The 12,500-nt window shown below is 36.0% G+C and overlaps 1 protein-coding gene across 1 annotated transcript in view; it reads right to left on the bottom strand.

Annotated features, from left to right (window-relative positions):
• Window positions 1-3,816: 3,816 nt before the first annotated feature.
• NMD3 (NMD3 ribosome export adaptor) overlaps window positions 3,817-12,500 on the bottom strand; it is a 28,959-nt gene continuing 20,275 nt past the window's right edge. The window contains exons 11-15 of the mRNA XM_006861793.1: window positions 11,304-11,416; window positions 10,446-10,518; window positions 9,181-9,287; window positions 4,615-4,685; window positions 3,817-3,947 (exon numbers count right to left, since the gene is read on the bottom strand). Of these exons, the coding sequence (XP_006861855.1) occupies window positions 3,817-3,947; window positions 4,615-4,685; window positions 9,181-9,287; window positions 10,446-10,518; window positions 11,304-11,416 (495 nt within the window). The remainder of the gene's footprint in view (window positions 3,948-4,614; window positions 4,686-9,180; window positions 9,288-10,445; window positions 10,519-11,303; window positions 11,417-12,500) is intronic.

Below are 12,500 nucleotides of genomic sequence, written 5' to 3'. Positions count from 1 at the left end.
AGAAACACTGTTAACTGATGATATATGGAGGGGATAATAATCAATGTAATGAAACAAGCTATATGAATGGTTGAATGTGAAGCTGATGATGTACCCTGTAAACATAAAAAAAAAAAAAAAGTCAAAATATGACCCACCTGAATTTAGTGACACTACAGACATCAGCAACAAACAAGGCTCCAGCAATTGAGAACACAAATTGAAATCTTTCTACAAGCTGATGAATCACTAGAGATTCACCTATGTCAGATTTCATGCTTTAGACATTAATGAACAAAACCCAGAAGTTATGGATGACATCAAGAACATTATCCTTGAAGAAAGCAAAAGGTCATTAAATAGGGGGGGGGGGAGAGAGACCAAAGTGGTTATCAGAAAAGACTCTGAAACATGCTCTTGAGCATAGGAAATCTGAAGTGACTAGAAGAAATGATGAAATAAAAGAACAGAACAGAAAATTTTGAAGGGATGATCAAGACAAAGTCAAATATTATAATGATATGTGCAAAGACCTGTAGTTGGAAATCCTAAAGGGAAAAACACACTCAGCAATTCTCAAGCAGGGAACTAGAAGAAAAAAAATCAAATCTCTACTTGTAATACTAAAGGAGTCTATGGACAAAATTCCACCACTCATACTGTGATGGCTTGCACACGGCTGTGATGCTGGAAGCTATGTAACCAGTATTTTAAATACTAGCAGGGTAATCCATGGTAGACAGGTTTAAGTTGAGTTTTCACACGAAGACGGACTAGGAAGAAGGAGAGGCAGACTGCTTCCAAATATTTAGCCACTGAAAACCTTATCAGTAGCAGTGGAACACTGTCAGATACAACCTGTACAGGGTTGCTGAGTCAGAACTGACTCAACAACACTTAACAAAAACAGTAAGATGGGAAAAGGGTTTGACAACAAAGAGGTGGCATGAGAGACTTTCTTGGAGGCGAGGAGAGTAATAGAATCGTTGTGTATTTTGATTGTGGTGGTGACAGCATCCTTCTCACAGTTATGTTTGAGCCCATTGTTGTAACTAAAGTATCAATTTAGCTCATTAACGGTCTTCCTCTTTTGTGCTGATCCTCCACTTTAACAAGCAAGATTTTCTTCTACAAGGACTGGTCCCTCCAGATGACATGTCCAAAGTCCATGAAACAAAGTATTACCATTCTATACTTTCTCCAAGAACAGATTGTTCTTCTGTTCTGGCAGTACACGTGGTACACTTGTGAAAAACTCTGCTTACGGAGCAGAATGCTACTCTGACACACATGGGGTCGCCACTGAATTGAAATGGTCTTAAAGGGCTGTTCTACTGGGGAAGGAATTAGCATGTTGTTGAACATCTAACTTACACAAGCAACACTGCCTCTCCTTGTTTCCTTATCAATGACCTTTTGACTATAAAACAACTGCTCCAATTGTTTTACAGCTCTGACTGTAAAAGAAAATTAGATTGACTTGTAAAATATTTATAAATGAACTTCTTGTGAATTTGATTAACACCAGCCTTCCCAAGTCATAAAAATGTTGGGACAACAATAAGAATATTTCAGAACCTGCAAGCCTGCAACTCAAACTAAAATGGTAAATTTATCAAAGTCAGATAACTCTGTGCAAGTGCTTGGCTAACAGCTTTTCTCCTAGCTACGTTTCTTCACCCTGTCACAGCTTTCCAACAGCAGGTTGAAAGCTCATTACTCATAAAGAAACATCAAAAATAATGAGAACAAATTGGTGGGAAACTATTTTTCAGCGGAAAATTATATAATACTTAAAGAACCTACCAATTTTACTTTAGAAAACTACAAGATGCTCTTTCATTTAAATACGAGGGGGCTTTAAAAAGTTCATGAAAAAACTGTACTATCTTCTAATTCAAATTCTCCATAAACCTTTGACGCTCCTACATGATGACATTGACGCAATCACTTCAATGACACACAGAAAAGGCGGAAGGATGTCTATTTTTCATGCTTTTGAAGCTCTTAACATACATATCACAAGTGTGAACTGGCTGGGACCAAGCTCACCTTTGGAGAAGTAGGACAAGCCATTCCTACTAGGTTATCATGAAAAAGAGGATATAGCTCTTAGTTCCATAACGTTCAGCAAATACATAGGCAAAAAAATAAGCCACTGTACAAAGTTCAGGCCTTTATTCATAGTCTTCGTAATTGGGGTATCCAATCTCTAAAAGTGCCCTAGTGGTGTGGTGGTTAAGCAGTTGGCTGCTAACAGAAAGATTGGTGGCTCAGACCCCCCAGTTACCCACTGGAGAAAGATGTAGCAGTTAACTGCCATAAAGACTGTAGCTTTGAAAGCAGCTGGGGCAGTTCTACTCCGTCCTATAAAGACACGCTAAGTTGGATTTGACTCCATGGTAAGTGGGTTTGTATTTGAATCTTTAAAAAAAGAAAATAGTCCATTCACACTTGCTTAATCTCTTTACTTGGTGGTACACACAGAAATAAAAAGTCCTTGCGGTGCAATGGAGGAGCCTTGGTGGGTTACGCATCCCAGGAGCCACTCCTTGAGACAAAGATGAGGCTTTTTCTTCCATAGAATTATAACCTCAGAAACTATAACAGTAGTGAGTTTGTGACACAATGGTTAACCATAGACTGGCGGTTCAAACCCACCCAGTACCTCCATGGGAGAAAGATGCAGCCATCGGCTCCCATAAATATTACATTCTAGAAAACCATATAGGGCAGTTCTACTCTCACTAGGGGCTGCTATCAAATTGAAAATTGATTGGATGGCACCCAACAACATACACAGAATTAATTAACTGGCTCTTGCTGTTGCTGTCAAGTGCCATCAAGTTGGTTCCGACTCACAGTGATACTGTATAGGGTTGCCGAGAAGCAGTTGGTGGGTTTGAACCACCAACCTTATGGTTAGCAGTCCAGTGCTTACCCTATAACACTCCAAATTAGGTCTTAGTTCTGGCATAATGAATCTGATTGTTCTTACCAATACTTCACTTTCAGAACACTTTAGTATGCAAACGAAGTGTTTGCATTGAACACCTTCAATGACAGACAGCAAATTCGTTCCTTCACAAATTTTATAAATCAAAATGTAAAACGGAATCCTTAAAATGATACTATGACATTTTATGACATAAACATCTACTTTCCTGAGCTGCCGGCACAGGGAAAATTAATAAAAGTACAATTTTTTCTTTTTAATCTAAATGCTAAATAAAATTTACTCAAAATCCGTCAATATTCAATGTACATTCTCTTCTACTGCCATAAAAATCCAGATTAAGCTCCAGTTTAACAGCAGTTAAAGATACTTACTTTATGAAGAAATAGAAGATTAACTTTCTTTCTAAATTTCCATTAATAAATTGAACCTCAATATCCCCACCCCAAAGATGTACAAATAATCTGGAGTAGATCAAAATATGTAAGAGTTCATACTAAAATAACTTTCATGTGTTCTGTTACTAAAAGAGTCAATGTGAAAAAGCTTGTTTTATGCTTGAGTATTTAGTTAACATCCAAGGAATCACAACTTTTGAGTTTCTAAATCTAACACTATAGTGCTTTGTATAAGAAGCAGAGTGATTAAAACTCTACAACTTATGCAGTAGCCTAAAATTATCAGTAATAATTACATTCTCAATGTTCTTTTGTTATCTAAAACTTCAAAGCCATTAATCTTTCATACTGTTTTGAATAAGCAATCAAAATACTCTTTATACAGGTTTAAATCTAAAATTATCTTAGTTCAATATGGAAGAACAGATGGAATCGTCAGCTCCCTGAAGTCCACAGATGTGAAAAGTCTACAGCATGATCCCATTATGTCATCATTGATGCACCTTCTTCACCAGTGGCATCCTGGGAAATGTGAAGGTCTTCAAGCATCTCAGCCAGACTAATTCGAGGTGCTCCTTCATCATCTGTGTCACTTTCTACAGGGATGGTAGGATCTAAGAAAAAAATACAAGAATGATTTCAAGTCAATATAAACATGGAAATGTACACATATGTGTCCCATTCCCTCACCACTGTTTTTACCTATACATGATCAAAAGCTTTTGTATCTAAAGCATTAAATAAATGCAGTGCATAAATCTGTGAATACATTTCCACTAGTATATGTGGGGGCTTCAAAAAGTTCATGAAAAAAATTGAATTAAAAGAGAATGGAATTTTTCCACAAACTTTCTACTCCTGTAGATAGGAGGCCAACAATTCAACGGATCAGGTTGCGATACAAATGGTATAACATACGGTATAAGAAACATTTTAATGTTCTACTGTTCTGCAAATACTGTTTTTAAATTGACCACAAAAAAAGTTTTTTAAAAATGCTAATTAACTTTTAGATTTAAAAATACTCATGCTCCATCAACTATTTCTGTTTCTGTCTCTCCGTATGTATTACATCACTGGTTTGATTCTTCTGGAGAATGCTTCTGACTAAGATATAGGGTAAATAAATTCAATATTATATTTTTGAAGCCATCTAGATGTTAAAGTACTAAGGTTTATGTAGTTTCTTCAATAAAGCTATTTTTTACTTAAAAAAAAAAATACTCTTGCTGAAGTACTCATATATGGAAGATAGAGCTGAAGTCAAACATAAACCCCAACCTCGGTAAATGTTGACATTTTTTCTAATTGCCTCATCTTCTTCAAGATCTTCCAGGAAATCTTGATATTGCCTATAGAAGAATAGAGAAATAATGAAATATTTTACCAAGAAAGTGTAATGTTTTCTTTAGTCTCAGCATAAATTGTGCTCCAAATAGTAAAAAATGTTTTACTATTTTAGGTAAAAAAGGAATGTCATTAAACATTCTGGCATAGGTTTTCAATTTTCTTTTAAAATTACATACATGCTGTTGTGTTGTAGAGTCTATTCCAACCTATATAGGGTTTCCTAGGAATGGGTGGTGAGCCTGAATCACCAATCCTGCAGTTCAAACCAACCTTTGCAGTCCAACGCATTATCACACAGCACCACACCAGGACTCCATAACTGGTGCTATTAAATATAAACAATGAGAAGATTTTCTATCCAACTTTTCTCCCAAAAAATATTCTGGACACTTGAGACTATAAATGAAATAATCAAACATGTGCTTTAAAACATCTGACTAATTTAACATGTTTAAATAGAAATAGGATTACTGGTGTGGTTCTGTAGGATAAGCACTGGACTGCTAACCATAAGTCTAGCAGTTCAAACCCACCAGCAGCTCCAGAAACCCTATACAGGGTGGTCTCTCTGAGCTGGAATTGACTCGATGGTACTTAACAACAACGTAACAGATATCAGAATCCTGGTGTGGCACTGTAGGATAAGCACTGGACTGCTAGCTGCAAGGTTGGCAGTTCAAACCCACCAGTCGCTCCTTGAAGACCCTATACAGAGTCACTATGAGTTGGAACAGAATCAACAGATAACTATTTTAAATTACACTATAAAATAATACAAGACTTCAAAAATTTCATGGGAAAATGGAATTTAAAAGATTTTTGAAGCTTCCTGGTATTTTAGATACATTGCTGTTTCCTACTCACTTTATTTAAACTCATTTTATAGACATTAGTATCTTCACAATCACTAAAGGCACTGTTTGAAACAATCTAGTTTTCTACAATATATTACTTTCATATCTGCTTACGTTTTTAAGAAACAGCATCTTTAACCAATGAGCTATGTTTTATTTTTATTCCAATTCACAGGTTTCCATTTACTATTTGCAGTATCTTTAAATTTTCAACTAGCTTACAATACACTGTAATTGCCATGTTTTGTATCACCTTAGAAATAATTATTAAATCTGTGTTAAACAGCATTCAATCTTTTTATGCTTACTTAACGGATTCTTCAACAAGAATTTAAAATTAATATCAAAGTCATTTCAGGAAAATTTATTATATCTAAATTGTACCTTGTCATTGAAAATAAAATAATTTGCGGCTACCTTAAATAAGAAATTGTAACCACAAGAGGAAAACACTGGGAAGGGGGGCTTTGCCTTATGTTTAGGTGTACAGGATATGTATGAAATGAAACAAAATAAAAGTCAATTAATTCTATTCATGGTACGGTTATTTTCTTTTTCTAAGCTTTCAAAGTGAATTGAGTGAAATCAGGTCATCAGTATTATATTCAACAAACCATGTATTGTTTCATTTCAATGATTACAATCCCCACAGTGTAACATCACTTATCCCACTTCCTCCCTGTGATTCTTGTTGGCAATCTATTGTTCCTTTCCCAACCCTTCTGAAATTTTGTCCTTATATAAATGTTGCCCTTACAGTGGTCTTGAAGGGTAGACCATTCTATGGTGTGCATACCTCACTAGTGTTGTTGTTCCCCCTACATACCTTTCTACTTCTTGGATGAAAACTGAGCTATGAGTATGAGTTCAGTTTCAGATCTGAAGGGTGGCCAAGGGCCACAGTATCAGTTTCCTCCAGTCTCTTTCTGACTAGTCAGCCTGGTTATTTTTTATTTGAACTTTTCTTCCATATTTTCTCCTACTCTACCCAGGATCTTCTAATGTGATACCTTTCAGAACAATTCATAGTGACAGCCAGCCACCATCTATTTCTTCTGATATTCCTATTTTCTTAGAATCAAATTATATAATCTAAATAAGCTTTCTGCATAAATCAGAATTTTAAAATAAGTTATACCATTTCTTTTTTAACTTTTTCAGATAAATACTAGACTCCAGGCTTATAAGATCGGAGTCCTGGTGTGGCACTGTGGGTTAATGCACTGGACTGCAAAGTTGTTTGAACCTCAAGGTCAGCAGCTCAAGCTCACCAGACACTCCTTGGAAACCCTATATAGGGTCGCTATGGGTTGGAACCAAATCGATGACACTTAGCAACAACAACATGCTCTTAAGATAAACATTTTCAAGAACTTTTCAGATGCACTACTACTATTGAAAATGCCATGGGCTGCTAAAAGAAACAACAGATCCTTTTTGGAAGAAGTGCAGCCGGAATGCTCCTTGGAGGCCATGATGGCCATACTTCTTCTCTCATACTTTGGACAACAGTCGCTGGAGAAGGATATCATGTTTGGTAAGTGGAGTCAGAGAAAAAGAGGAAGACCCCCAACTACATGGATTGGCAAAGTGGCAGCATCGATGGACTCAAGCATGGCAACAGTACTGAGGTTGGCCCAGGATCGGGCAGTGTTTCGTTCTGCTGTGCATAAGATCTCTATGAGTCAGTACTGACTCAATGTCATCTAACAACAACAACTACAAAACTATGCTAGATTTTTTTAAGTATAAAAGCTAAAATGTTTATGTCAGAAGTATAAATCTTTAAAAGCCACTATTATCTTGAGTTAAACATGTTTATTATCTTGAGTTAAACATATTTATTTTCATGTAATTTGCTACACAGTAAAACTAAAACATATATTAAAAGTGATATGACCTTGTCTTAATTATATTATTAATGTTACTTTCATTTTTAGCTACACCATTCATAAGCACCAACCAACCACCATTAAGGCCTTTGTAAACCTTTCTCCATAAGATGTACCTGAATTGTATACTGAAATATGATTGCAAGTTCTTTTCTTGGTGAAGAAAAGACTATGTGTACCAACTTGGCAGAAAGAAGTCTGGTAAGTATCCCTCTGAAAATTGATGACAACTATCCTAATGATGAAAGGAGAGGCAGGAGAAAATTCAAAGTAGAGAGATAAGACAACAATTATGAGTTGTCTTCCAATTCCCCAATCGGAATTTCAGCACGCCCTTAGTAGCATTTTAAAATATCACAAAATTCTAAACTCTTTTACCCACAATCAAGATGTGTAAATGCAAAAGCATTTCCCAAGGCAATCTATTTCCATCTGATTTTTTACAAGTATTATACGCTAGCCCAACTCTAACAATCTGGATGCAGAGCTGAGACAACAGCTCAAACAGAGAAGCATGTCTGTCGTTTCCACATTGTAGTATGCACCAGAATCCCTGTGGGGCTTATTCAAAATTCAGATGCTCAGAAAAGGCAATCTGTGGTGGGGAAACATTCACAATACATATATGCAACAAGGATTCATATCTAGAATATACAAACTCCTACAAATGAATAAGAAAAAAAGACAATCCAACAGGAGAATGAGATAAAACTGGACACTTAAATGTCCAATATATGTATGAAAAGGCACTAAACTTCAGTGTTGTTGTTGTTAAGTGCCATCAAGACAGTTCTGACTCAAAGTGATCCTGTAATCGTAGTGATCACAAAAATGAAAACTAAAATGGATATAACAAATGGCCAAAAAACCACCAAACTAACAAGTGGAAAGGATGTTACTTGGCAAGGCAAGGCTATGGAAAAACCAGAACTCTCACATACTGCTGAAGCATTAAGCACCTTTTTGGAAGCCATTTGGTAGTATTACAGTAAGACAAAACATGACTAGCAGTTCCACTACTAAAATATACTCAACATAAATTATTCTGTACATAGTCCAAAAGATATATACTAAAATGTTTGTTACAGCAATGGCTGGCTGACTTCCTTCCCCCAAAATTCCAGCTCAGCAGAATACAGAAATGGAGTTATATTCAGCAATGAAAATGAACATACACAGTCCTTGACTGGATCCTGGTTATGAAAAAAACTATAAAAAGTTTGGGATAGTTATAGATAAATCTGAGTGTGAACTAGGTATCAGATAATACTATGGAGTTATTGCTGTTCTTCCAGGGTAACAGTCTTTATTCTCACTAGATGGACAATTCAGTAGTGAAATGTCTTGGTATTTGCAACTTAATTTCAAATGACTGAGCAAAAAGTGTACATAGCAAGACATTTAATATGGACAGACTTTAACAATAGCTAAAACTAGGAAATATGAGTATTAATTTAACAGCTCGCTAAAATCTTCCAAGTTTGAAATATTTTGTAACAAAAAGTTGATATTTCATAAAGACTGAACTGTTCTACAAGTTCCATCTTCAAGTTCTGTCAGCCCAAGCTCTCAGCTAAATAAATCAGAGCCAGATACAAATGGGAAGAATAATGAGTGTGGCACCATCAATTGTTGCCAAAAGTGCACGGAGCAATGTGTGTTGAACTTCTTTACAATATAAAAATCTTAATAATTTGCCAGAAGCATTTCCTTTAAGAGACAGCACATTAGGTTTAAAGAAAAAATGGGACCTTTCATCATCTGTATCCATGTTTTCTCTATCCCTTGCAAGCTCTTTCAGTTTCCAGTTTCTACGACGCTGACGTTTGGTACGGTCATAGTTCTTCTTGATTAATACCTAAAGATAACAGAAGCATTTCAAAAGTTACAAAAAGTATAAACTACATAGTAGGGTCTCAAATTCCATTAGTTAAAAAATACAAGGTGATGAAAATACCAGGAAAAAGTCACCAACTGATGTCAGTGGTAACACCTCGTGAGAAAGGAGTTAAGGGTCAAGAGGCAGTGTCAAGAGGACATTTTCCCCATGGGCTTATGTGGGGTATTATTTGTATAACTGTTGAAATTTACTAGGTAAAAATTTCCAGTGATTGAAAATTAGAACTGAATTTTTTTGAACTGCTGACCTTGTGGTTAGCAGCCAAAATCACTGCAGCTGTCACTGGGTCAATCCATCTTATTGGTGGTCTCTCTCTTTTTCATTGACCTCCACTTTACCAAGCATGATGTTTTTCTCCAGGGACTGGTCTCTCCTGACAGTATATCTGAAGTATGAGATGAAGTCTGGTCTTCTTGGCTTCTAAGGAACATTCTGGTTGTACTGCTTCCCAAACGTAATTGTTTGTTCTTCTGGCAGTCCATGTTTATATTCTTCTCCAACACCATAATTCAAATGCATCAATTCTTCTACCATCTTCCTTTTGTCTACTGTCCAACTTTCACATGCATGAGGCTTTTGAAAATAGCACGGTTTGGATCAGGAGCACTTTAGTCCTCAAATTGGCATCTTTGTTCTTAAACATTTTGAAGAGGTCTTGTGCAGTCATTTTGCCAAATGCAACGCATCATTTGATTCCTTGACTGCTGCTTCCATGAATGTTGATGGTGGACCAAACAAAATGAAGTTTTCGACAACTTCAAACTTTTCTCCATTTATCATGTTATTTATTGGGCCATTGGTGAAGATTTTGTTTTCTTTACATTAAAATCATGATTTTAACTCTAAATGCTTTAACTGAACGACGTAAAACAAGTTGAGTCTAGTAACCCTAAGACCAGTGGTTCAAACCCACCAGCCGCTTCTTAGAAACACTACAGAATAGCTATGAGCTGGAACTGACTTGATAACACACAACAGCAAATTAGAAATGAAGCTGAATAAATTCTAAAGGTCATCATATTTAAAAACATTTTACTCATGAAATATGTCAATCTTCCTTAATATGGGGGTGGAGGATACAGAATAAGGGTGTTGGAGGAAAAATCTAAAACCTACCACATCTGGAACTTTATCGGAGTTCATTTTGTTGACATGCTCATCATTTAAGTTACAGTTGGCCAAATCAAACCTGAAATGGACACATACAATTCACTACACAGGGAATCCATCACTCGCTCATGGTAAAACTAATACAGCTCTGAGTTCCACATATTAGCTAATACCCACTCTAACATATACTTGTAAAAGAAATATAACGAGCATATTATTAATCCAACTTTATAATTCTGATGGTTAGCTTCATCTAGTGTATCAAAAGCTATCATTCTCTAATAGGAGGAATTGAAACCCTATGAACAAAAATCATGCTTAAAGCTTGCTGATAAGCACTGCAACAGAAAGGGCTGTACTATGCCTGTAGAGACCCTCTACAGATATGGCTGCCATTTTACAGAGTGAAGTAATTGGAGTAACAGTATATGAGTAATAAAAAAACGACACATCCCTCCCAAAAAAGATGTAAATATAGATCAATTTCAGGACTCAATTACACAAAAACTTGGAACAAATAAAAGATTGTAGGTAATAACTGAAAATTAAAGACTTATTCCCAATCTATAGCTTAATTTAATTATCAGTAATAAAATGAGTTAAAAGTTTCGTAAGGCAGCATCGATGGACTCAAGCATGGCAACAATAGTGAGGTTGGCCCAGGATCGGGCAGTGTTTCATTCTGCTGTGCATAAGGTCGCTATGAGTCAATACTGACTTGATGGCACCTAACAACAACAACAACAACAAGGAACATTAAGTTCTGTTTGAAATAAGCAACTTTTAACTACTATGCTTTGCAGGCTTCCACAGAAAAATTTTAATGCTAATCTGCAGTTTGAAATACGATAAAGTGATACAAACCCTAATACCAGATCTCCAGGATTTAGAAGATGTCCCAAATGTGTGCGACAAAAATACTGTTTATCTGTATCCATTTCAGATGTTTTCTGTACCCAGACTTCCCCAAGGGTATGCTTAAAAGGGAAAAAAAAGCACTTTTCAGTAATCAAAACATAACTCAAAAAGTAATTCATGGAAAAGTTAAACACAATACTGATTTGGGGTTTTCTAACTAGATAGATAGATCGATCGATCGATAGATAGATAGATAGATATGTTGTTGTTGTTGTTATGTGCCATCGAGTCGGTTCCGACCCATAGCGACCCTGTATAGGGTTTCCGAGGGTGTAAATCTTTACGGGAGTAGAAAGCCTCATCTTTCTCCCGCGGAGCAGCTGGTAGTTTTGAACCGCTGACCTTAAGGTTCGCAGCCCGATTCGTAACCACTACGCTACCAGAGCTCCTTAGATAGATAGATATACATATATATAAATATACATAAAAATTTCCCCCCATTTTCTAGACCTTACTGTCACACCTAACAATTTACTGAATTATAAGTACAGAAAAAGATTAACAAGAGTGTTCATTTTTTAAAAATGAAGATTTTATTTAAGTATTTCATAAAACATTAAATTACTGATAAAATTTGACCTAAAAATAGACACAGGGAGAATTTTCTAAAGAAATGTTTGGACAGGTGGCTTTAAGCCTTTAGATCTTCACTGAAACAGTGAAGTAGGTAGACTCACAGGATTGTACTAGAAATAGGGCAATACAGCTAGAGCAAAAGGAGTAACTAAAAGGATAAACAATTCCTCAAGCCAGGAAATATTTCAAACAAGCCCTTATTTTACAGATGGGGGACAAAAAGCCAGGGTGCAGAAAAAAACCCACATAGCAACCAACCCTAGCGCCACACTGTCAGATAACCCCAATCTTTATTGCATTAATTTTTTGAGTACTAAGGGTAAGCTTTTTTACTACCTGTTGCAGGAACAACATCCTAAATAGAAATTTTAATTAGAAAATCATTTAAGTCCCTTTCCAACTTAAGACTTTACAAGCATGGATGGTACTCATAATCTGACATCTCAACCTTTCAGGCTAGATATGCCAACACCTTTTCCTAACAAAGGCAGACACAAGTAAAATGGGCTCAAAAAGAAAATACTAAGATATACAGGTAGAATTAGGACTTTCAAAGAGATGAAAAGG

This window comes from Chrysochloris asiatica, unplaced genomic scaffold (assembly GCF_000296735.1).
Source record: "Chrysochloris asiatica unplaced genomic scaffold, ChrAsi1.0 scaffold00043, whole genome shotgun sequence".
NCBI lineage: Eukaryota > Metazoa > Chordata > Mammalia > Afrosoricida > Chrysochloridae > Chrysochloris > Chrysochloris asiatica.
The sequence above is the reverse complement of the archived record's forward strand: the minus strand, read 5'-3'. Positions and strand labels throughout refer to the sequence as shown.